The 27,362-nt window shown below is 39.3% G+C and overlaps 1 protein-coding gene across 5 annotated transcripts in view; it reads right to left on the bottom strand.

The window, feature by feature from the left end:
* Positions 1–13,817: 13,817 nt before the first annotated feature.
* Positions 13,818–27,362, bottom strand: part of CAB39 (calcium binding protein 39) — a 38,875-nt gene continuing 25,330 nt past the window's right edge. For all 5 annotated transcript variants that reach the window (XM_084529793.1, XM_084529794.1, XM_084529796.1 and 2 more), the window contains exons 3-9: positions 25,933–26,097; positions 21,897–22,015; positions 18,888–19,056; positions 18,039–18,098; positions 17,352–17,417; positions 16,341–16,484; positions 13,818–14,566 (exon numbers count right to left, since the gene is read on the bottom strand). In XM_084529793.1, the coding sequence (XP_084385919.1) occupies positions 14,378–14,566; positions 16,341–16,484; positions 17,352–17,417; positions 18,039–18,098; positions 18,888–19,056; positions 21,897–22,015; positions 25,933–26,097 (912 nt within the window). In that variant the 3' untranslated portion in view covers positions 13,818–14,377. The remainder of the gene's footprint in view (positions 14,567–16,340; positions 16,485–17,351; positions 17,418–18,038; positions 18,099–18,887; positions 19,057–21,896; positions 22,016–25,932; positions 26,098–27,362) is intronic.

The raw sequence follows: 27,362 nt of genomic DNA, 5'->3' as shown, positions 1-27,362 counted from the left end.
AATATCCTGTCTTCATTGTGGTTTGCTTTGTTCAGCTATTCTATCAACTTCATACATCACCTGCTGTAATGATACAGGAACTGAAATTGGTCCTCTGTGGTTCTTTCACGCTTTCAATACCTCTTATCAACAGCGTGCTCTGACCTTTAACCATCACTCACTTCACTCGCCCAGCTCACGTACTTGAAACCCCCAAAGACAGTGTTTCTTTGATCATGCTTTCCTAGATAGTAAGAGATTATGCTGTCTTGACAAAAACAAAAAAAAATTACTTTTTCAAACCTTTACCCTTACCAACGCACACATGGATTTTGTACTGCAGCTTAAATTTTCACAGGTAGAGTAAGCTCTTACAGCGTCACTGACACTTCAGTAGTTCAGGAAAACTCTTCAATCCAATTTATTTGTCTGAAATCTGTTTGCTTCCTTTTCTTTTGACCATCTTTCACTGCCTATTGCCCCATGTTTCTTATGTTAAGACCACAGTGTCTTTTACCTGCTTACCTATGCATAAGTTGAGCAAAGACCATCAGAGGCCAAGTCAATCATAATTTGGGAGAATGAAAGAATAACTCTCTTCCTGATAAAGCCACTTTTCTTGCCTATCTCAGTGGCTGACAATGGGATATCACTGCAAGAGGAAAACAAGGCCAAATTAGTCCTAGGTCTGAGAAGAAAAAAGACAAAATTCAAAGACAAGGGAACCTTGGGCAGATGAGAGAAACGAGAAGCCTATTTCTACAGCAAAAGTTACTTTACACTGAGGCTAGACAAGGACAAAAGGCACTAGGAGAAAACAGGGACTCTCTGTTTCAGCAAAGAAGACATCTGCTGGCAAACAGCTGCTGGGCCCCAAAAGATTCAACCTCAGCACAGAGAACACTTGAGCAGTGGAAAACAAAAAATAAGGGCACGAATGAATCAATGTTTTATTGTTTGATGAGAACTGCACATGCTTTGTTGAGGATAAAAGCAGATTGAAGTTTGTGAAGCTTTTATATCTGCAGGTCTCCACCACAAAAAGGCCCTTCAGAGGTGAACCGCAAACCAAAAAGACCCACAGGCCCCCACTGTGGTCAAAGGAGAGGGACTGAGACTCAGCCCTGGCCTGGCCAGCAGCAGCAAAGTCCAAAGCCCATAGAAGAGAAGCAGCACGACACACATGCCCTGGCTGGTTTGCTGGTATCAGAGAACAGTGTCTTTTTGCCATTTTCAGATAAAATGATGGCGGTAAACTGTATACATCCACATGGTTAGCTGGCCAAGAAACTTTTTTTTTTTTTTCTTTATTAATTACGAAACGTTGTCTTTTCAACCTATAGCCCTATCAGTCCTCCTGAGCCAGAAGGCCTTCACCCAAGGTCAGTATGTCTTTCTGGATAACTGGGTACCTTTAATGAATAACTGAATTTTAAACAGTGAATTTAATTAAAATGCATCACCTTGCTAGAGAAAGTACACGGCACTTGTGACTATGCAATACTGCACTCAGTGCAGAGGTACGAGATAAACAAGGTACATTTGGGGCTTGCGTATCACTCTGCATGACTTAACTTCCTATTACTTTCTAACTTTTTAAGTGCATCTTTGTATTTATATATTCAGAAAAGATAACGCACTAACCAAACATTTCAGAACTGCAAACAGCAGTGGAAATCTTACCAATATGAGACTGGAAATGTGGTTAAACTGTTCAGAAACAAGACTTCCTTCATTAAGCATTTGGTTGGTCTTTTCCACAGGAATGGTGAAGTGCTGAGTGCTTCTTACTCTGTAGCCCTGAGAAACAAAATGGATCCTAAATGCTGCCATTCATTTTGACTTCCATCTTTATCACTCTCAAAAATGAGATGCAACAACAAGGAAAGCCAGCAAGAATGTGCCTTTTGTTTCAAACTGCAAGAGAAGCTTATAATGGCATGTGACAGGCAGCAATGTAAAGCTTCATATTTTACATAATGAAAAACAAGAGAAACTTTCTTTGCAGGGAAGTCCCACACCAGAGAAGACCTAAAAGAAACCAACAAGATACAACCGCTTGAAAGAATCATCAAAGGAGACCAACAAAGAAAGGGGGCACAGAACCTTTGGACTTTTTTTTCCCCTTTTCATAATGCATAGAGGACACGAAAGGTTGTTTTTATGGTTTTATGGTTGGCTTCTTTGTTTTGTTTTGTTGTGTGTTTTTTGTTTTTTTTTTTTTTTGTTTTTTTTAGTAGTTCTTTCTTAATCTAAAAACAATCTGTTGTTCCTACTTACTTTTTACATTAAATTTTCAAGTCTTGCCTAGAAGCAAGGCTCTGAGGCAAAGAGCAAAGATATGCACAAGACAGGGTCAAGCACACTGTCAAGGACGTTTGGTTATTGGTCCATCTTGCATCGGATTCTCAAGGCTGCAAATGGAAGTCAACAAATCCGAGGATTCAAAAACCAAACTAAACCAAAACTAGTCTGGCTGCAACAGAAGTTTTCAAATTGGAAAAAAAAAAAAAAGTATCACTACATTGCTAAGGGTGAGCTAATGGTGGCGGCCTGCAGCTCCCTCCCGAGGGGAGTGGAGGGGCAGGCGCTGAGCTCTGCTCTCTGGGGACAGCGACAGGACCTGAGGGAACGGCATGGAGCTGGGACAGGGGAGGGTCAGGCTGGGGGTTAGGGAAAGGGTCTGCACCCAAGAGGGTGGTCGGGCACTGGGACAGGATCCCCAGGGCAGTGGGCAAGTGGGCATGGCACTGAGCCTGCTGGCATTCAAGAAGTGTTTGGACAACACTCTTGGACATAGGGTTTGGATTCTGGGTGGTTTTGGTCGCCGGGTGGTTTTTGGACTCGGTCCCTGTAGGCCCCTTCTAACTCACGATATTCTATGGTTCCATGTTAATGGCCTCCAAAAATTCACAGCTATTTTTGGGCAGAGGAAACCTGTCCTTGGTACCTGTAGTGAAATTGGTGATAAATAAAATGCCTTTTCATACTTTTGACAGTAATTTGCATTGATGGGTCTGTGACTGAGTATCTTTTGCATTTTGGTTGTAGACAATCTCTCTAGGCATGTCTGGAAGAAGTCACTCTTAAGGAAAAGAAGCAACCATTTTGTGCATCCAGTGAGAACTCCCGTGCTATTGGGATTTCAGTAAGCAGCAATGAGACAGTGCCTCTGTAAGGCTTGGCCTGTTCTCAGGCTCCAAGAAACGCTATAAGCTAACTTCCATCCCCATACTAAGTTTCAAAACTGAAGTTCTGCCCATAAGCTGTGCTGATGTAGCAGTGTCAGGCTGCTGCTGAAGACCAAGCGCCAGACCATGATATCAGGCACCCATGTCTGAACCACAGCTGCTCCTTGCTCAGCTCCTGTCAAAGGCAGGCAAGCAAGCCAGCACTTCACATTGAAACTAGGAAAGTTCTCCAGTGTCAGGACACAAGTTTGAGATACCTGATTAAAGCCTGTGAGCTAAGTTCTAAAAGGCAAATCTGCATAGTCTAGACAAAAAGACCCATCAACAAATCATGGAAGGTCACTAAAGTTCTACCACATCTTGAAGCACTTCACCTACCTCTCTCTCCTTCCCTTCCCAATGTGATACTGTTTACCACTGCCAATCCATGCTGTTTCCTGTCCAGAAGCCTGAATTTTTCCCAGGATGTCTGCTAAATCAGGCAACGTTTCCATGAATAGGCTTTAAGTTACCTTTTGAGGCAGGCTTGAAGCCCAAATCCTTTTTGCTGCTGAAGGCAACAGTACTTTCTCAGTCAGCTGGTCTCTTTTCTGAGTAGAAGAGCAGCAGCAGAACTGTGGGAGAACTGGAGGCTATTATTTCTCGAGCATCAATAGAACCAACTTCAACATTCAAGTCTGTTGTACCTGTAAACATGCCAAATAATTCTCTCTCCACCATTCTTTTTATAAAAGGAAGAACCTTTTTTCTCTTTCAGATTGGTTGTTGGTGAAACTATCTGCTAAGAAAATGCATCTTTTTTATTTATAAAGCAAACGCATCACATTTGGAATTCAGTAAGAGGAAGCAGAAATGGCACATCTGACAACATTTTGCCAGTTTCTTTCTCAGGGTAGAACTAAGCTTTCAAAACTGAAAAATGATTGTAACTGTTTTCCCCGTTCCACGTGTATGTTTTTGATGGATTGCCTAATGCATGTTGAGTTAGGGATGCTGAGTGCTGGCTCATGTTCTCAAACTCATGTAGCTATGGTGCCCTAGTTAGGATTAAATGGTACATTATACCCTAAAGTCACCCTCTGCTAAAGCCTGCTAGATATTTTCTGGCATCATGCTTTAGGATTGGAGCTGGCTGGGAATTTTCCATAGGGAAGAGATGAAAGAGAATTCTGTTTTGGGGAAAGAGGCAATTTTCCATTAGGACTTTTTTTTTTTCTGCCAAAGAAGTCATTAAAAAAAAAAAAAAAAAGGTTGGTTCATACAGAGGACTGACACACAGTGCTTCTTGTTGAATTGACTTAGGCTAACCAAACTGCTCAGTGTCCGAGAGGAATCACATCAACTCTGGGTACTTTCAGACAGAGACAGCCCAGAGAGCCCAGCCCCAGACCAGGCCAGGGCTGGGATGACAGGTTTCTCACGGCCCAGCCCCAAGCTTTCTAGCAGCAGGGGGGCACTTCCTAGTCATCCCCAGATGCCTTCTGAGGTAGCATTCCCACCTCCACGTCCCTTCCTCCCTGCTGAGTGTCCTCATCCTCCTCCCATCCCCTTCAGTCCCACCCCCCTGCAGGACAGCAGTCTCCTTTCTGCCGACCCCTCCCTGTCTCAGCTCCCACCTCTGCCCCCACCCTGGGGTAACATACCTGCTGGCTGCTGCTCAGCAGCTCCACTTCCATGCTAGGAACAGTCAGAGCTCTCTCCTTCTCCTTCACTGGGTGCCTGCATCCACTCACGGGCTCCCCATCCAGAAGCAGCAGTGAACTGGGCCATGGGCAGAGCCAGCGGCCACCTCCGTGCTGCTCCCCGTGCCATGGCAAGAAGAGTAGGATACAAACCCACTGGAAAGCCTCCAGTCCTCTGCTCCTGCAGCAAAAACTTCTCCTACAGCTGTGAATGTTCCCAGGCTTGGATTTTGCTAGTCCTCTTCTGCATTACAAACGAAAGGAACCCACTCTGAGGAACACCACCAGCTCACAGACGTTCCCAGCCATAAGCACAGGGAACACCACGGGACTCGAAGACATCTGCAAAGTGGGAATGATGCCCTGCTTGGACAACAAACCAAAGTTAGCCCAACTCTTTTACACTCCCCGCAGGGAGAGAGGAGGATGATCTGAGTCACATTTGACTGATGTCTTTTTGCCTAGGATGACTAATTCTTGGAGCTTTAAAAAAGCTGAAATCAGCCAAGTTTCATTACTTCCATTTTTGTCTCCATCAAAGCACCCCAAATCGGGGCCCTGATCACAAGAAATAAAAGCAGTTGCAGCCTTCCTGGCAGCAGGTTTGTTGCACTGCCTTTTGCTGACAACTGCTGTCTGTTGAACTTGCTGACCAGGGTGGACATTTCAGAGTCCTCTGACTGCTGCTGTAGGGCAGACTTTCATTTCTCTAGCACATGCATGTCTAGCTGGATACCGCTGACCTACATAGCCCACCGCAGCCACAAGAGGCTTCCTGGACAAGACCAAGACATTTCAAGCCCTGAAACCGATGTGACCATGAACAAGCAGTATCTGGCCCAGATCTGCTTCCACGCCGTCTAATCCTGTCGAGGCAAAAACCAACAGAAACTGACAGAATTTTCTTCAAGGTATGAAGAATACCAGGTCAGAATTACCAGTCCTCTATCTGGGTAGAGATGCCTCCTCACTTAATCTTCTGCCTCCTACAGGTAAAAGCCACACTGTAAGATAAAGGCAATCAAAATTTAAACCATCTCCTGGCAGTCAAAGGCCTTTAGACCCTTGATCTGTGGACTTTCTCCCCACCACACACAAAGAAAACAAAGCCTCCCTGTACAGTGAACATAAACCTGGAGACACCGCAGACCTTTCAGAAGCAAACCACACAACTCCAGAGGTTCAACAGCCAAAGGCTGACGGATGTCACTTTAGCAGCTTACCTCTGACAGCATTATTTCCAGCAGCCTTCAAACTGCACAAAACTGTGGCCGAGGGTGAGGTTGAAGAGGTGTGGAGAACGTTGGCACAAAAAGCAGTTTCACAGGCAACAGTGCCACAGGTATCATCACCACCCGGTGCTCTTCAGAGGAGGCTCCAGGCCAGCCCTCGGAACAGCCTTCAGATCAGGCCATGAAAGTCAGTTGTCTGGGCAATGTTTCAAGCTCATTTGTCCCTTTGGTGTACCAATTTAAACAGTCTTTGATTTCTAATTGCCTTTTCTTATCCTGAGCATGCTAATGAATAAGACACAAAGCAGTGGAGGGGAACTGGGTCTGGCTGAGATACTTGCCGTGCATGTCAATTGCAAGGGTCAGTCTGAACCTGGGCGCTGGGGGCAGAGATTAGTCCTCAAACCTGTCACTTCTGGTCGTGGCACAGCAAATCAAACGGCTGCAGCAAAAGCAGTCACTTTAAGTCTATTGGACTGAGAGAACAGAAAATCTAAGATCTCATCTCCTCTGCAGTGTTTGGAAGATTCAGTGCAGGCTGTTGCCTAGTCACAGGATGATATGAATACAACCTACGTGAAGAGCAAGGTTCACCTGTAGCAACACCCTGTTGGCTAGCCCTAGATCAGGAGGAAGGAGACTGCACCAGCCACCTCCCTACTGCAGAGAAACGAGAAAAGATTGCAAAAGCTCTCTAACTGACAGAGCCCATCACTGACACCAGAAACCCAAACACAAAGCAATGCGTCCACCTCTGGCTTTAAAAAAACAGGAAGCATTTCCAAAGCAGAGGTGAAACACCAGCTGCTTTATCAACCCGACAGCAACGGCCAGGTATTTATTCAGTGCCCTGCATAGCTGTGCGTAGGCATTGATAGCTCCTGGCTTCCTAACATTACCCCGTCAGCCAGCCCTTAGGCCAAAGCTGTTGCACCTCAACCATCAGTGAAGCTCACCCTGGTGAAACCAAGCTACTGCTGCTCCCATCCTTCTCCAAATCACTGTCAAAATTCTCATGTACCTGATGCGGTGCTGTGAGCCCCATACGTGCTGCAGTCATTACCCGTTCTCCCTTTGCCCATTTGTTATTTTCCAGTGATAAACTGATAGGTGCCCACAGGAAACCACACAGTGCCTGCAGCAATGATATTGGGTGATAAACTTTAGAACTGGGAAAAATGATTAGACATAAATAACTGCACTTGTTATGAGACTCAGCAATCAGAGAACATTTCCCAAAATATCCAAAAGAGCCCTTCGGAAGAGGACTAAGACAAACAGCAGAAATCAGAAGGGATGGGCAGCAGTTGAAAGAAGTGATTTGTCACAAGGACTTGGATTTTTAAAGTGAAGAATCAGACTCCGTAGGAGAGAGATTAACTAATGGGAAACAGTGCTGCTGAAAATAATCCTTTATAGAAATACATATAAACTGGAAGCACTGGAAGAGATTAAGATTTACAAACTACCATATCCCCAGACCAGAAGCAGTTCAGCTAACATGGTTCAATTAACATAGTTATCTGAGTCAGATGGGGAAGAAACCTGCTGTTCACACTGCTGTGTCAGGAAAATGCTGGCAGCTCTGCTGCAAAAATGGATCTTTTCTGACCTTTTTGTCATTGCCCTGTCTTGCTCCATGTTCCCATTCTCCTAGAGGGTTGTGCCTGCTGTGGAAGAAGCAGCGTGTGGGATGAAGCTCAACCAAGAGACTGCAGAGAGCTGACTCCACAGCAAGGGGCAGCTGTACTGGCAGCAGTGCCGCTGCTCTACTGAGCAGGATGGAGCTGGCAGCAGAGCCCACAGAGCTGGAGAAATCAGCTAAACCCAACAGTTACACAGGAATATTTCACCTTGGGTGTTACCTATCCCACAAATTTATTTTTATTTTTTCAAAACTATACTGTGCTTTACTGTTCATTCTGAAGAGCAGTCAACATCAATATCAATGCACTTACTAGCAATACCTAGGTTTTACAAATCTTTATTGGTTAAAAAAAAGAAAGGACTTCATTTTTTTGGACTGGTATTTTGAGTACTCTCAGTAACTCACCGTTCTCACGAATTCAGCCTACTTTGCTTTTTCACATTCAAATCTTGTACCAAAGCAGATTACAAACTACAAAAACACCTGTGCACAGATGTCACACGTCACTAATTACCAAAAGTGCAATGTGTAGTCAAGGGAAATTTAATTTATACTAAAAGAAAAAACATCTCAGAAGAAACATCCAACTAAAAGAAATTAACTCACTCAGAGCATAATGCTCTTTTATGAGTTTCTGTACAGAAATGTAAACTACCCCATGCCAGTTTTCAGTTTATTCCATTGTTCCAAAGACATAAAGGGGGAAACAGTCAGACTGAAAAGTAGCTGTGAGAAAGGAAACATGCTTTTCCTTGGTATTTTAGTAAATTCCTCTTCACCACCATTCATTCCTCTCCCCTTCCACCGGCAGGTTCTGCTCAAAGCAAGTGGATAACCAAGAGAAGGTGGGCATTATAAACTTGAGTTTATACATACTTACATACAAATACACAATAGATATCTACAAGCTAGTCACAAAATCCTTTTTAAAACAAACTTATCCCATGTTTCCCTGCAGGTTTCTAACTGTTGTGTCACACTGATGATGGCTCTAACTATGCTTTTCTAAAGCACTGCTCTGATGTGATGTCCAACCAAGACTCAGTGCTGATCAGTATTTCTGCATATCACGAGGGCCCCTCAAACACTAAGGAGATGCAGCGATGCACACTTGTGATTGCAGTTCAGCCCACTGCGTTTCCAGATTGTTCTACAGCCTGAACAAACACTGTAAAAACCTAGCTCAGCCAATAAATTGTTTTTCTTTAAGAGATTTTTCTCCTACTTCTTTAAAAAATGTTGTAACTTTTTTTTTTTTTTTGTAAAAATGTATTATTGTAAATCCTTAAGTGTGGCTTTTGCGTAATTGTCTGGACATTAGCTGGCACAACCCAGCAGTCTGTAATTCCAGAGATGTACAATAAATGAATAAAAAACAGGGCATTCAGCTGCTGCAAACCAAGTTTTATATCCACGTGAAGCTTTTGCAACTTTTGCTCTCTCCAGAGTGTATTTCTCAGCCTCTCTAGGTGCCTAAAAGCCTGCAACATATTCCAGTTTCTCTTAGTGATGGGCTTTCTTTTAATTCCACTCAGCTTTACAATCTGTTAAAGAGCTGAGACTAAAATCATGGTTTATTCACACCTCAACTACGTAAACACTGCACTTCCAGGTATTGCATTCCTTACCTAGATGCCCTGAATTACAGTCATGAACTCTTACTTTTCTGTTTCTTGTCCAAATTTAAAGGAAGATTAGTCCTCTCCTTTAAGTCTCCAAATAAGACTAAGCAGTATTAAGCCCTGTTCAACATTTGTTTTAAGAGTAGAAGGTTTTCAGTCAAAACTTGCATTTATGTCTCCCTGAATGTCATTGTGGTAGGACATGAGGCACTCCCAAAGACTGCCACAATAGGAATAAACAAGAAACTGTAAGGGGAACCTCCACAACAGCTTAGCACCAGGCACCTGCTGTGGAAAAAATGGAAAAAGGCGTACTGTTGACTTAATTTTGGGCCAGACAGTAGGCAACTCCACTCACGGGCATTTATCTGAAATGGTACATACAAAGCTGTTCACATGGATATAAAAGTACCATAAATATGTCTCTCATTTTTTCCAGATACCACTCCAAAAAAAACAGAATGTACCTTCACATTAGCGCATATTTTTTTTTATCTTCCCTCCTTCTGCACAAGCCCTCTAGATCAATCCTTTAGTTTTAACATTATTAGCAGCATGTAAGGCAGTTAGGCTAGCATCACATCCAGATGCGCGATGCTTTCCCACAGCAGATGAAATACTGTGTACTGAGTCACACTCAGCCTCAAGCCTACATAGTTGGAAAATTCTCCTGCAGTAGATGGTGGAAGTCTATAGCATAAGCAATCCATTTATGCTAAGTGACAAAAGACCAGTTCTGGGCAGTGCACTTCTGAGCAAGAAAAAAAAAATCCTTATTTTTGCAGTACCTTATTACCTTATAAAAATCCTTATTTTTGCAGAATCTGCAGTATGAGCCTTCTAAAAATAAATTAATAAATAAATAACTTGTCTTTTTTAGACAGTATTTTGTTGTGAATGAAACACACTTGCCAAAAGTCTAATTATACGTTGGCTGTATAACACAGGGTGTTCTTTTCATTGTATCAGCAGATAGCTTTAAATGGGAAGCAGAACAGGTCTCTCTTCCAAAAATAACCAATTTCGTTCAAAAAATGCAATATACTGCTGTCCCTCTCTCCTCTCCTTTCTAACCTAATTCCCATTTTGATTCCTGCCTCCAAATTTCAATCGGATCCAATCAGGTATGCTTGTAAGTACAGCTTTCAATGCTGGCAACAGCTCTCACAGAATAAGCTCAACGCTGATTTAAAGAGATTACATGTGAAGTAATAGGGTTAATTTTTCTCACATACAAGACTAATAATCAACTGTAATTACAATACGCTGAAAAACTAAAAGAAACTTATAACAATTTTAACAAGTAACTTTTGCAATTGCTAAAACCTTTGAAGGGTGTCACGAGAACCAATCAGAAGGACAACAGAAAATCAAGCCACTGCACCCACTGAGATGGCAGCAACTCAAACAAGCAGACATGTAGGGGACAGAAAAATTATTCAGCCGAGTAGCTAGCAAAAGTCCAGAATAGAGAGAGGGCAAAGGCTGGGGAAAGAATAGCAGCAAAAGGAAAAACAGATGAAGTTGTGGCCTAGGACCAACTTGGCAGGCCAGAGAGGCAAACTTACTGCACGCAGCTTTGTGTGTGACCTGGTCCCACGTGCTCCAAGGGCAGCTGGTACTCTGGCTCTGAGATGTCAGCTCACATCCCTATGATCAGGTCTGCTGTGAAAATAAATTTTACAGGTCAATACAGTATCTCTTTGCTTTCCCATGCTTTTCTCCCTCATTTGTTTCAGCCAAACACCCATTCAGGTATCCAGCCTGAGCACTATTTTTCATTACCTACTGGAGCACCTCTTTTCATTAAAGTGCACAAGTTGACTACAGGTATAAATTAGTCCTTCCCTTGTAATATGTGGTCTTAGTCTCAGAAGAAAAAAAAAAACATGCTAAAACTATGTATAAAGGCTCCAAGAAGCGTAGCTGCTAGTGCAGGCTGTAATAGACTCAGTATTTTTGTCTGCAGCATTAGTACGTTCCCAGCAGGAAACCACGTTTTTCAGTAATTTTGCTAAACAAAACTCTGAAGAATCTACAACAAACCCCCCTGAATGTTGCTTTTTTCAATATAACACAGTGATCCTCTTGACATCGCTACTTAGGGGGTTACCTGTGAATAACAGAGGCAGACAGCTTCAGAGATAAAGAAACCATAATATTTCCTATGGAAAGAGTTAGCGGTCCCACAGACTTTTGCTCTATAAATGTGGAGAGAAGGCAAGGGGCTAAAATTATCAGGGATTCACTTCCACTAATCCTGTCTCTGGATGTGATGCTTGACATAGCATCTCCTCTCCCTGCCCTTGGTCATGCCAAGAGGAATAAAATCAGAAGATAATAGTACATATAAGCAAGAAAGGCTACCTACAATTAATTAAAACTGATTGTAACTCTAATATAGCACTTCACCTTAGTTCCTTAGAAATGTTTTTTCAACCCAGAGTCGTTCATGACTTCGAATTATTTCCTATTCAAAAGCGAGAAAGCTGAACCCTTCTAAGGCAACAAAGGGAAAAAGATTCATATCCACGAGAAACTTACGATCTTCACAAACACAGTAAAAGCACACACGTTTTTCTTCAAAATTTTATTTCAATTTAAATTATGGGGCCAGCCAGATTTTTTTGGATAAGAAATGCATTTTCCTCAGGGGAAATGAAATGCTACCATGGAAGTAGAATTACAATTGTATACATCTCTTATTTAAAAAAAAAAAAAAAGAAAAAAAAAAGAAAAAAGAAAGAAACACACAAAACCAAAAACCGCTCACATTTAAATAACTTGTAGTAATATCCTTAAGCCTTCAAGCAGATAAGAAACCACTTCCAGAACAATAGCTTGTTTTGTTTTGTTTTGTTTTAATACGAAGAGCACGTCAAATGAGCTTTAATTTAAATACAACTTCTTTTCGAAAGCCAACATTCAAATGTTTTCACATATTAAAAAAAGTTACCATAGCCATTATTTCCAAGACCTAATATAGAGTAACCTATAACCCAGTCCAAATGTTCTCACTCCTTTACAGACACAAATCTTTTAGCACTTCTACATTTTTCTAGAGAGGAAGCCTTATATGTTATGGTGAGTAACTTGGCAAATGATGTTTTCTTCCACTCAGCTGTGATAAACCAAAAAAAAACAGAGACTGTTGGTACTGAACTATATCATCATCTCATGGCCAATTTTGCCTGCCTCTGTAAGTGATCTCCACGAAGAGCAAGCTATTTGCTTTCCAGTAGGCAAAATGAGTCTGTTTGCAAAGGACGCATTAAGGAATTTGCAAAGGCCAATTCTAATGTTAAGAGAAATTTTCAACTACTGAGTGAAAACACTTCGTTTTCTGGAGCTGACTTCCCTTGTGAAGGCTTTCAAATCAGCTTAAATGTCACTTAGGAGTTTCATTTTGCTGACTGCAAAATATTTTAATTAGGAAAAGGACAGGAAGCAACAAACATTTTCTATAGCATTCTCAATCAGATTCAGCCATGCAGAATTTGAACTTTCAGACTCCAATCCATATGTTTGGTTGGTTGTGATCTTAACGTTACTATATGATGGATAAATACAACTTTAATAACATTGTTTAGCTATATTTAGTAGATTCCTTTTGTATGGTCACAGTAACAAAAACATGGTGCAAAATCAAAATTGTTTTTTTGTTTTTATAAATACTGATAGTTTGCAGCATTAAAAAACAAAATCAACAAAATTAAGTCTTTTGTTACCCTAGGATATCTATGTAATTATGTTTATTGAAGTCAGAGGGGATTAAATCATTCACTTTCATAACTACCGTACTGAGTTACCTACTGTAAGAAAGAAATGATACACTGCAGGCTCCCCAGAAGTAAGAGGAATCAATATTAATTTAGCATAATCTTTGCCATTTGCAGAGCGGGTGAGCACAACACTAGTTTAATTGAATAAGGCCAATAGTATCCAGTAAGAATCTAGTATCGAGGGTTCCAGTTCTCTATTTCAGCCTACTCTAATTGATGGCACCCCATTAGATAAGTGAATACAAAGAATTTGTTGTGTTTTTTTCTTTTAATGCTGCAGTACTTAAGATCGTTAAATCAGCATTTCCATGTGATCTGAAGTATTCAATTACATATGAGCATTCATTTTGCAAAACTCAATATTAGGTAATAGTTACAGACTAATACAATAACATTCCTCTGCTGTACAAATTAAATCATATTTTAAAGAAATGAGCAGCCTAGGAGTTATATACAAAAGAAACCAGCAAGCACTGTTGAAATGAAATGCAAAATGTCACTGCTAGGTCTACTGTCTGAAATACCTTTAAAAGTAAAATTAACAAAAACCCTTAGAACATATTTCCAAGTTTACAAGTCAATTCTCAGAAAAATCAAATCATGTCAAAAAATCTATAAAGCAGTGAAAGGCATATATACATTTTCCTTATGAACCTTGAGATTTCACTCTTTTAAAAGTTGCTAAGTTTCAATATCAGTTTATTTGCAAGACAACTGTTTATCCCAATAAGCTCACATCTTAGATACATTTCCCCTTTGATTACAAATAAAGCACTGCACTTTTTTTTTTTTTTAAATCAAGGCATATAATCTTATACTAGGGTGCCAGGAATGCACAGGTCACATTGTGCTCATATCTCAAACAAGGTAAGTGCAAACATACAGATTTATTCAGATTTGCAAGCATGCAACCTGTTACTTAACTACATTAATACCTTCTTTCCTAAACCAAACTAGTATCTATATGTTTGCGTTCATGAACCTAGAATCTTTCTTTTCAGGACTCCTAAAACAAGCAGTGTCTTTGAATTCTGAAATGACACAAATATCAAGAAAGTCCACATTGTGCAAGAAAGCAGCAGCTATGTTTTTCAACTTGGACTAAAAAAGAAAAACAAAAACCGTTCACTGAACAGCAGATTAGCAGTAATGTTCCTCATGAATCGATAAGAGTGCCTGATGCTGAATATCTAACAGCAAATGCTGAACTTGGGTTTAATATTATAGGGGTTTACTGGAGATTAAGCTTCTTGCTGTGCTGGTCTCTTCAAATCCCTGATCTGTTTAACTAAATAGGTCTTCTCATCATTAAATTGTTCATCCTCGGTCCTGTCATTCTGAAACTTGCTGAGGAACTCAATAAGTTTGGTCTGGTTCTTTAGAAGGATGTCTAATATAGGCTGTGTCTTGTTAGGATTGGCTACAAACACCTGCAAGAAAACAAATGGCATTTAGTGTAATAGGAAACAGAAGTTAAAAAAAAAAAAAAAAACAACAAACCTACTCAATATCCCAAAATGTATACAGAAAACATAATGGAATAAATCAAAATTTTAAAATAAAACTACCCACCATTTTTTATTTTAATTAGAACAGAAATCAAACATTACAGTACTGAGGTAAATCCAGTTTGTACAAGTTGATTAGTCACAATACCCTCTGCAGAATCCACTGAAAAACCACACAGTTAAATTCTGTAGCAAATACATCATCCTCTATTGTATATGATATCAGACGGGTATATTAAAGTTCACTGAAAACTTTTATACCTCAAGCTGTAACTCCAAGCTCTTAGTTATTTGCTTGTCTGCTGCAAAGTCAAAATGTATCTGTTTTAATATGCAGACTACATTTAGGCTTTGAAATGTTGCTGGCTTGGTTAAAACACTGCTATCCTTCATAGCATCATGCAGCATGATGAAAACACTTCTGAGCTCCAATATGCTTCATGCTTTCACATAAAATCATGGATTCCTCCTTGTCCTACTGTACTCCATCTTTCTTAATTTCAAAATTTTCCAAGAGATCACCCTGACCAATCATATGAAAGTTCTTAAGTGCTTTCCAAACAATTTTTTAAAGACCATAGAATCATAGAATGATTTGGGTTGGAAGGGATCTCAAAGAGTCCCTGGCTCCAACCCCCCTGCCCTGGACAGGGCCCCCTCCCACCAGTCCAGGCTGCCCCCAGCCCCATCCAGCCTGGCCTTGGGCACTGCCAGGGATGGGGCAGCCACAGCTGCTCTGGGCAGCCTGGGCCAGGGCCTCACCGCCCTCTGAGTAAAGAATTTCCTCCCAACATCTAATCTAAACCTAGCCTATTTCAGTTTAACACCATTCCCTCTTGTCCTACACCACTGCACTCCCTGACAGAGTCCCTCCACAGCTCTCCTGCAGCCCCCTTTAGGCACTGGAAGGCCGCTGTAAAATCTCCCTGGAGCCTTCTCTCCTCCAGGCTCAACAACCCCAACTCCCTCAGCCTGGCTCATAGGAGAGGTGCCCCAGCCCTCTGATCATCCTTGTGGCCTCCTCTGGGCCCGCTCCAACGGGTCCATGTCCTCGTTATGCTGGGGGCTCCAGAGCTGAATGCAGCCCCGCAGGTGGGGCCCCACAAGAGCAGAGCAGGGGGCAATCCCCTCCCCACCCTGCTGGCTGCGCTGCTGGTGGTGCAGCCCAGGGCACGGGTGGCTTTCTGGGCCACAAGCACACGTTGCTGGCTCGTGTCGAGCTTCTCATCCACCAGCACCCCCAGGGCCTTCTCCCAGGGCTGCTCTCCGCCCATTCTCTGCCCAGCATGTGTTGGTGCTTGGGGTTGCCCTGACTCGGGGCCTTGTTGACCCCCATGAGGTTCGCACAGGCCTCAGGCCTGCCCAGGTCCCTCTGGGTGGCATCCCTTCCCTCCAGCGTGTCAGCCCCACCACACAGTTTGATGTCCTCAGCAAATTTGCTGCGGGTGCACTTAGTCCATGCCACTGACAAAGACATTAAAGCACTGGTCCCCCCGACGAATGTCACTCATCACTGGATACAACGATAATTTGTAAAGATGGATGATAATAGCAAACAGTAGTTCTTTCTCATTTAACCACTTAGCAGACATTCAGATAAGCTTCATTTAGACTCAGTAGTTTACTCAACAATTCCTGTTTGGTTTTGTTTTGGTGTTTTGTTTTTTTTTGTGCATGTGTTTGTTTTTAAATTTACCTTAAACACGTGAAAGGCCTCAAACTGAATGTTACGACTCTTGTCTCGTAGAAGGTTCATCATTAGTTTGAGATTTTCAGGTTTACTGATGTATTTCGTCATAATTGTGAAGTTGTGTCTATCCAGTAATAATTCACCAAGAAGCTAGAAGTGGAAAACAAGGTGAGATAAGTGATGAGAGACAATTTATAACTGCTTTTAAACATGCTGGATAATTGACATCAGTCTGTAAAAGTAGAAAAAGTCACACTAAAACATCCTAACGTCCTTTTTTTCAACATGCAACTGAAAAGTATCCTTTTATTCCCCTTTTGTTATGAACTGGGATTGAAAGTAAAAAGACTTTTTCACTCTTTTTTTTCCACTCACAACTTCATTGTTTTTTCTATTTACACAAAACTTATATATCATCTGCAAGAATTTGGTAAGGAAAGGGAGTTAGTATTTCAAATGAGAAGTATCTGCACTTCTTTTGCTACCTACTTGGTCCAGAAGGGATACAAAAACAAAAACAAAAAAAGCAGAAACTTCAGTGGATTTTATACACTTATTTCCACTACCTCCTACGCTCTCAAAATTACACAGAACCTCTTACTGTGGGGAGCACTGTCGCAGGAGTAGTAAGATTCCTCATGAGTACCACCCTTGCTACAAGTTAACTTACGTTTGTATTTATGTTCAATATTTCTGATTAACTTGAATTGCTATAGTCACATTACGTGAGTCTCTTTATTAAACAATATGTTGATATTTGTTGAAGGAAATTAAATGATAAATAAACCAACTCTTGCAGATAGCCATTTCTGCATAGGGAGGGAAATGACTTGGTGTGCACCGGATGCCAAATAATGGCAGGACTGGACTAAAAGAAATTAAGTGATCCCAAGAATTAAAACATAGGTAAAAAGACACATATTATCTGAGGCAGTAACTTAAGTAATTTAAATTAGTCAACCCACCTTGAAATTGAAGACATTCTCTAATTTTGCATCTAAGAAAAAAATGCTTTACCTTAAGTGACTGTCTCTTTGTCACGTAATTTTCTGAATGCAGTAACTTCTCGTATTCACTGAAGAACTGAACACAGAATAAAGAGAATGGTTAAAACCTTTCCAAGAGACACAAGTGCTCTTCTTCCAAATTACTATTAAAAAATTGAGATGGAAATCCATGAACAAAAATGTAAACAAAATCTGAAATCTCAATAGTTTCCTGTAAGTCAGTGCTGCTTAAAATTTGTATATGCTTTAAAAATATATGTATTTACACTTTCAGTAGGCCTTAATCTCTAGACTGCAATGTACTGAAAGCATTTCTTGTTATTTTTTGAACTATAGTAGTTCTTGTCACTGAACACTATTCATTAATTTCAGAAGGCCCCAGATATCTTGTATTCTTGGCCTGATGTGCATTAACACAGACACACGATAAAGACTAGGAAAGAGTTCCCTCTAGTGGAAAAAACACATTTTCACAGAATTAGATTTTTGCCTTAGCCTACTGCTTTTACACTTTTTACATTCAACTGTAAGATCTTAATGTTAATTGTACTGCTTTGAAAGAAATTACTTTAGGTTCATTTGGCTTAATATTGTATATAAATTTCCAAAAAGGAATCTAAACAAGGTGAGAAAATACTGTTTTATTCAAAGATACGCAGTACTAGAAAATTCTGAATAATGAAATGTATTTGCTCACCCTATCATAATGTTGTTCCAAAAATTCTGCACTTAGCAACTTGTGTCTTGTAAGCAAATCCTGTAAAAGAGTAAAAACAGTATTTTCCATAAAAACTTGTATGATACATTATATGGTACATATGGTACATTCACATTCTGAATAAACTGGGAGTGCACATAAGGCATCCAACAGACAATGTTGCTATATTTTTAAACAAAGAAGAAACTTAAGATACGGAAGTAGTTACTTGTACATAGGAATTGCAAAGGACCTTCAGATCAATTAGGAAAAGTCTGCTACCTGTTAATTCACGCAGTTCTGTGGAACTATCATTGAAGAATGGCAGTTACAGATCAAGGGTTCTCTGCACAGAACTATACACAGTTGAGGTTGAGACCACTACTTAACACTGATAACTATTATGTTTGTAGTCCTGTAACTTTTTTTTTGTTTTTTTTGTTTGTTTGTTTGTTTGTTTTTGTGGGTTGGGTTTTTTTGGTTAGGACAACAAAAAATACCTCCAGAAGTAGTATCAAATGTACTCAATAAACAAACATAATGCAATGAAAATGAGTTCAATCACTTGAATAGCTGGAGAGACAGATTTAAAATTCCCTGGCATGAAAGTGTACGTGTATTAACATGGTAGTTTAAATCTTGCTTTCTAGAATTGTTATTGGGAACAGAATATGCATGTTTAAACATCTTGCATTGTGAGAAATAAGGAAGAACAATGTTCAGCTTACCCATTTTCACTAATATTTTTCTCCTCTCTTTAAACCTTTTTGCTTAAGAGTATAACACACAACATCTGGGTTCACACAGTGGAAAACTATAGAAATAACTTAAATATGGGGCGTAATTTACCTTGAATGTGGCAAATGCATCTGAAGCAATGTCAAATGTTGACATTTCCACATATCTGAAGAAATCATAGAATTGTTCTGACCACAAGATTATTTTAGCAAGTGGTTCATGTCTGATGCATTCTCTAAGCATTATCCCACAATTTAGAGCAATTTCTGGAGATTCGTACCTGTTTAAAAACAAAAGCCACAGATTCTTTATAAATACTTTCAGAAGTTACCATTGCAATTCTGCACTAATTACAGTTTTCTGTTCTATTATATAAACAAGAATTCAAAGAATGAGGTACTCACTTCTGTATTAAATTTCACCTTCTAATACTTGTCTGAAATATCACTGAAATCACTGCCAATTTATTGCCAAATCATTGCCAATATTCATTCATAAAGTGAGAAACAAGATTAAATAAAACTATTTTCTTTGTACTCAAAATCAGTTTTCTTTTTACATATTGGTACAATTGCAGACATCTGGAAAAGCAATAAGTGATTTGTCTTGAAAGCTATTTGCTTACAGCTGACAATAATTTACATAAAACTACCCTTAATATGAGTTTTGAAGCTAAATGGTTAATAACACTGGACATTAATTCATGGCCACTCTTTCATTAAACCATTTTCAGCATCACCGTCTGCTCTATACATCACGGGCTTCCAGCTTGACATGTTGGCAGCAGCATCCTCTAATTTTAAGGATTACACTCTCTGTGCTCGAGTCTTTATTGCCTCAAGTACAGTATCTGCAACTTCCTACCAGAGACCTTCTGCAACATGACCATCACTGATTTGATGAAAGTGATGAAGCCGTCAGGGACAGCTTCATTTAGAAATTGTCGCTACACTTTCTTGGCAGGCTTTCCTGCTCAAATACTGGTGTGTTCTCTCGGCTGATTTTAGCATATGCCAACAGCAGCTGCTAAAATCTCACAACAGTGTCTCTGAGACCTATTTGACAGAAATCCACCTCTGTACTTTCTACTACCTCCTTGAGTTCCCAAGCACACTAATAGTAGGAAACAGGATGAATAAGGGTATGTCTTTCTGACCCCAAAACTAATCTCAGCATGTTGCAACACAGGCTATCCCAATCCACAGACAAGTTGTGTCTGTTGTTTCCTACTTGCTTCTGAAGCAAAGTCCCTTACACACCTTCCATCTAAAAAGGTCTTGGACCTAATGCATCTGAAGCCAATTTAAATTCACCAGCTTAACTCCAGAGCAAAGCATCATTGTGAGTACTAAGCACTTACTAAATTATCATACAAAAACATTTGCTTATGAATAAATTTTCACATTAAGTGCTGCAATACTCTCTATTTAACTTGTCACGAAGACTTGGAATCTACTGGACTTTTTGTAATTTACCACATAGTTTAAATTAGCATAAATTGACTCAGTCGGATTCCAGATGTAACACTTAAGTCATTAAAGCTAATTAAATGCCCTTTTCAAACATCCTGACTTATGAATATCTTTCAACGATCCCTGTCAGAATAATGCTCTCTGAAGAGTGACAACACAGACCAAGAATTAGGACAACTGTGTTGCAATCCTCATTCAGTCACACATTAAGAAGAGCATGCTGAGAAAGTAGTTCCATCGCTCTGCATCTCAAATTCGTCTTTTTGTAAACTGTTTTCAGAAGTACTGAATCAATATCCTCTTTCATATTATGCCACAATTAATAATCGTTTTGCCCTTGTAACATTTAAATCTTCCTTCTCGGAATCATGGCTGCAACACAGGAAAAAGGAAATCAAAGCACCTCTGGCAGACTGTACATCTTACAATGTGAAAATAAACTAGCCCAATACACCATGTATTTGGCAGGTTTCACTCTGAACTCAGTGAGCATCTCTATTTACTGTTATGAACTAGGAGGAGGAGGAAGGAAGAACAAAGTAACACTTCCTGTTCAGATGTTAAAAACATATTTGATTATCTCATATCTCAACGTAACATAGGCAAATATCTCACTGAAAAGTACGTCCCTTTGCTTCATCTTCTAGCCAACCCAGTAAGTGGATTGAGTACTAACCAACTGTGGTCCATGGAAGCTTACTGAAGTAAGCTTACCCAGAAGCTTTAATATAAATTATATAATTAATACTTGAAATGGCTACAACTTCAAGAATAGCTTATTAATATTGATGAACTTTTCTATCCTAGAATTACATATTGGAGTTGCAACTTTCAGAACTTTCCTAGTAATAGAACTTTCCTAGTAATAGAAACATGAACAATTCTTCTTACATGTAGCACATTCTCATTTTTTTTAAATCTTATTTTCACAAGAAAATGCTAACAACATATTCTACTTTCATGTTTGAGATCCACAGCTCTACACGTGCAACCATGTGTTCGGTATGACATGATTCTCCAACACCAAGAACCAGAAATAATCATACAATGGCTTAGGTTGGAAGGGACTTTAAAGATCACACAGCTCCAACCCTAATACAAGAATGGAGGAAGAAAGAGGAGGCTAACATGCATGTGCTCTGAGTCATTCTGTTAGGCTGAGTTTGAGCTGGTGCATTTATGTGACTACAGGAATATGAATCACTATGAATAAAATGTCTAAGACAAACTAAGACCATGGGGTATGACAGCAAACTGGAAAGGACAGTGGTTAAAGGGAAAAAAAAAAAAAAAAAAAAGCAGCCTTTACTACTCAATAAATGAGTAAGTTCAGAAGGAAATAATTTCAATTGGATCAAACAGTATACCAAAAGGAAAATGTCTGCAGTACCCTAGTAATAATATTTTAGGTTACAATCAGTTCTCAATTTTCAGTTGTATTTCATGCAAAAGTTTATTTCTGGTGTTTATTACTCAAATATTCTTTTACTTAGGGGATTTACAGGCCCTTAGGAAAGTGGGGTGGGGGAAAACAATTATACTGCAAAAGAAGAAAAAGTGTTCCAAAACTCAGCACTTCTCCATGAATTTGAATTTACAAACTTCTTACTTCATTAAAAAGTGTATTTATGCCTCACAGCATACATACCCTTTTAACAGCATGAACAATATATTCTGTTGAGTGCAGATGTATTCAACTGTGGGAGTTCTTGTACCAATTTGCCTTCTGAGGATGTTGTTGAAAATTTGAGCAACATCTTTTTTGCCCTGTCAAAAACATAAGTAGTTAAACACATAATATTCAAGTTCACTGTTCAAGTAAGAATTAAACATTACCATAATCTCATACATTCATACCACAGTGAGTTCTGAGTTCAGTCAGCCTCCGTACTCTGATCTTAATCAGATCACATCCATAGTCTGTTTCTTTATACCCATTTCAAATACGCCAAAACATTCTAAACAGTATCAGCCAGATGTTTCAGCCAGATCACAGGTTATTTATGTTAAGAAATAAAGCCAGTTTGTATTTTATCTGACACCTCTGTGAAGCTTCAGTCTCCTGGACTTGCTTTATTCTTGTGTTTTTGCCAATAACGTACCAGTTTTCAACTGTGCTTCTGCACGAAAGTGTGTTTCTTCAATACTCCATTATCCTCTCCCTTTCTCTAGGGACGTTTAATTCCACCATTAGTTGTCTGTAGAGCACTTCTGACTGCAGTGTTAACATTCAACTTAAAGTTGGAACTTAAGGAAGTAAAATAAATAAAACTACAAAGAGAACTCACCCACTGACCTAAAATGCAAGTCTCACATTTTTCAACAGACAAAGTAGTATAAAAAAGAACAAGATGCTTGAATTCAGCACAGACTATACACAGAAAAATGCACAATGAAAAAACCAGGCAGCATGAAAGTGGCTGGGAACGTTCTCTTCTGAATAGATATACACCTCTTATTTATTTATTCTATGACATTTCAGACCACAGCTAAAGATGCCAAATTGGTATGGACTAAAAGCTGGTTATAAATATAAGCACTTCTCACCATCATTCACATGCATCATTTAAAAGCCAAAGTTCTGCAATTAGCTTTCCATTTCAGACTGCCATAAATACAACTTCACGACTATGTGTTATCAGATGTAAGTCAAAAACCACCAGGCAAACTTGTACTAAGATTGGGTTTGCTAAGAAAGGCCTTTTAAGCAATTCCACGTGAAGGCTTCCTGAATGTTAAACACAGACCACACGTAGATCATTTTTCTTGATGAACTCTACCTGGTACTATAAATTTCCAGGGTAACATTTGCAAGCTTTGGAGTAAAATTCAGACTGCATTTAATTAGCAAGTATTTAAAAAACAGCAGCAATTTTTCATAACTCCTTCATTTTTCCAATCACCATAAAGAAGATTGCATAAGGAAAAAAAAAATTGAATGTTTGTAAAAATGTAGGAGGATTGTAGTTTTACAAATGGCATGTTTGTGAATTACCACGGACGGTTTGAGGCACTGTTGTTTTCAGGACATAAGAGTTTGTTTGTAAATGCTTGTTTTCTCTATTACAATTTCACTGAACGCCAGCCTAAAGCAACACCAGAACTCTTTGTTCTGAAATGAGTAGAGCAGTGTTTCCAGAAACTGCTTTACTCCAACTCCACATAATATAGTCATCGACTCTCATTCACTAACATTGCCAATTTTGCTCTAGATCTCACATTTTGCTTTGGATTCCCCAGCCAGAACAACATTTTCTTATTCTCCACAGAAGTGAACTGCTAGTGGCACGCAGTAATACCAAGTCAAGTTATTGTTGAAAGCACTGCGAAGTGACCTCATGGGCTAACAAGAGCAAACAGGCACCGAACCTTGTGCCAATAGTCACGACCACGAGAGGTGAGAGTGAAACTGTGCTAGCATTGTCTTCCCAGCAGGATCCAGGCCCCCTCACGCAAAAGGCTTTTCTGTTTTTTGTTTTGTTTTGTTTTTTTTTGTGTGTGTGTGTGTTCTTTTTTTTTTTTTTTAGTGTGGTTTTTGTTTTTGTTTTTCCCTTCATTTAAAGAAGAGCAAGAACAGAAAATACAGTTCCAGAAGGGATGCCATCTCTCTTACAAACACGTAAGTCAGCAGGAAGATAAGAGCGGAGTTACTAACACTGGTAAATAGATGGTTTTGTTAGCTACAGATATAATTTTTACCAGGTCTTTCCACCCAGCAAGTTTCAGATAGGCAGTTTCCTATGCACAAGATTAAAACATTAAGTTTGTTGCGAAAGTTGAAGTGTCTGGGTAGACAGTCCCTGTCTGTAACCTCAGCATCCACCACAGAAATCTTCTTCAAGAAGAGCAAAGTTCTTGACAAAAAAAGGTGACATTTACTTCATTGCTGAATGGCCTCAAGCTTTAGGGGAGGCGCCAGAAAGAATAAATGCTGAACTCAACATTCAAGTTTAAAAACCAACAGGAAATCAAGTTTGTACCTCTCTCAGTGACAGAAAAATCATTTCAAATGTAGTAAGCCCCAAATCATAGAGATCTGGGACATAATAGCCAAAATCTGAATCTAGTGCAAGTTTGGAGCACAGGTGTGTTGACATTAATTCTAGGTAAAACAATAGCTGGACAGCCTGCCAGATCCCATCCTTAAAAAGCAGACATGGTCCAGCCTGGAAACCAAGGTGAATGACTTTTTCTCTCTCAAGGGGGAATGGTTATATCCCTGTGTTACAAAACAGCAGAAAATCTAAAAGCAGGAAACTACTTGCAGTCCTTTCCAGTCCCTTTAGAATAAAATGAATAGTTCTCTTTAATGAGACCAAGCCTGTACAAATTGTTATCATTCTCCATTACCAAAAGATAATGAAGGTTTCCTTCTCTAATAACCGAGCCGAGTAAATACCAAACTGATAAGAATCTAGAGGTCAGCAAAATCCAGATGACGTTTCATCATTTCCTTTCTTCGCCAATTAAAGGCCATCATATTTCAGCATTCACTCTCAACTTTCCCAGGTCTCCATGCTTATTTAATAATCTGAATGCTTTATGTTTGGTGTAAACATTTGTGTGGGTAGGAAAATAAATACCACCATGTTACAATTAAACACATATCAGAGGGACTTATGCAAGGAGTGGGGGGCGAGAGAAGAAAGAACAGGGAGGAAAGCTATTATTTTTGGAACATCATACTACAATAGGACTTTTGCAAAGTCTGTTCCCATCATGAACAACTTGGTTATGAACAATACCATCCTTAAGCAACCTTAAGTGGTATGGCCTTTATGGTCAAGGCTGTGGGGTGAGATACATGGGTTTTGGCTCCTTTCCTACACAACCACACGCTTCTTGTGGGACCTCAGGGAAAACAGGAAAATCCAATTGTACTGCGACTTCTTAGAACTAAATAGGGTGATTTTTCACCATGGCAGTGGGAAGCTAGATTATTCTGTGTGATGTGGTGACATACGGCCGAGGTTTGAATAGAGATATATTTGAATAAAAGTAAGCATTGCTATTTCGAAGTAGTCAATAAAATCTTCTATTTGTTTATATATATATATATCTATAAGTAGAATATATAACATACGTTATATATAATATATTCTGCTTATAAATATATAAACAGAAAAAGAGGGAAACAGAAAAGGTTACATCATTTCTAAAGAGAGAGAAACACTGAAGACTTAGTAAGAGGAACAGCTTTACCATACATACTTTAAATTCTTCTTAAACGTTATGAGTTATTTAATATTTTTTTATTATATTTATATTTTTATTTATTTATTTAATTTGAAAGTCATTTTATTTAATAAGATGAGAATACTGAGGTGGCTTATAGTACTATCGCTTGTGTTCACTGTAATATTAGTACTAAGAGATTAATCCTTTTCTCTACATAACAATTAAGGATTATTCTATAATTTTAACAGAACTGTATCATAAGGATTAGAGGTTTATCTACTTCAATTTTCTGCAGCTTAGGTGCCTAAATTCAGTGATTTTGTATTCAGTATTTGCTGAATTTTCTAGATAGTTTGGAATACTGAGTTCTTTTTCTAATGATTTGGCCCCAGCCAGAAAATAGAAGCTGTAGATCGAAAGATGTTCTAACCAGTTAAAGAGATAGCAATTCAGATGTATTTATTTTAAAATATACAATACATGAAACATTAAACTTCTCTTCTTACCTCAAAATCAATTAGCTGCAAGTCAGCTACGAGGGTACTAAGGAGACCACTGTTGTACAGCTCCTGAGCAAGCTGTGCCACAGCTTCTGTCTGTGGTTCCTTTTCATTTGTGCCATACAAGATTTCTTTCATGGCAACAAGGTTTTTTGAAACCTCCTCAGTGGCCTAAAGAAAAGGGGAAAAAAAATAGTTAGAGCACAGACAATGTCATTTTTCTTTGTAACGGTACACACTATTATTCTTATCAACTGCAAACTTCCATTAAGGAGGAAAAAAAATCAGGAAATGACAGCCTGTTAAGAAAACAATAGATGATCTTTCTGCAAACAAGACTGTTACATGTTATTAAAAAAAAAAAAAAAAGAGAGAAGGAGCAGAGGCAAGACACAAGCAATTTAGTTGACAAGTTGTCAAAAGTAAAATATCTTCTTTTTTAGTGCCTCTGAACTTCCCATTCAAAAATCCCCTAAAGAATAGTGACGGTATGAAAAGAACCGGACAAAATTTCCATACAGTAAAACAAAGATCACAGGATCACACTGGAAAACATGACAGAGATATGTGCCTGTCTAGTGAAGCGCCCAGACAGACCAAACGTACTCCTACAGATTTTGCACTTCGTTTTCTGGCAAATAGCAGACTCCCATTGCAGTCACTACGGATGTTTTTTTTCCTTTCCAAAGGAAAACCTTGAAGAGAACCTCACCTAAGCTCCGGGTTATCTCAGTACAAAAAATAAAAATGAAAAAAAAAAATAAATAAATAAATGTCAGAGCTACAAAAAGTGGGTCCTTCAAAAGAAAACATCAATAGAGGGGACAACAGAAATGTAAAACTTCCTCTCTGAAGTCAATCTTACAGAAGGCAGTCAGGTCTGACTACTCATTCTGGAAAGCCAGTGCGAGGAATTCCTAAGTTGCTGTGTAGGCCTAGAGCAATGTTTAGAAGTGGAAGCAGAATTCTCATAAGTAAAATAAACAAAATCAACAAGAACACTTCTCAACACCCATTTCTAAATCTTAAAGCACAGTTATCTTGGAGGGGAGAGAGAAGAACTACTTTAATTGTGTGTTTTCATAGCTTGGGGATAAAACACTGAAAATGATCACCCTCAATATCTGGTTTAGCTATATTACATTAGTTTTTCACATGCTTAAAAAGTATGAACAGTTTTTAAGTGCACTGACTTTTAGTCATTAGGTGAACCTGCCCACAAGGTATGTACAGTATTTATTTGGTAGCACATGGAAAATTAATAAAGAGCAAGAATGACACCTTTCTGGATATTGCCTGTCTTACAAGGGATATGCAGAAAGATTCCATTTGTGGACTATATCTAGAGAGGTTTAAGATCTGCATGACCCATGCACTATTAAAGACGAAGCCATTCCAGCTTTGCTAGGTATGCAAGTATGGATTCTATGACCTTT

Source organism: Aythya ferina (genome assembly GCF_964211825.1).
Source record: "Aythya ferina genome assembly, chromosome: 9".
Taxonomy (NCBI): domain Eukaryota; kingdom Metazoa; phylum Chordata; class Aves; order Anseriformes; family Anatidae; genus Aythya; species Aythya ferina.
Note: the sequence above shows the minus strand (reverse complement) of the source record. Positions and strands in the feature narration are given on the sequence as shown.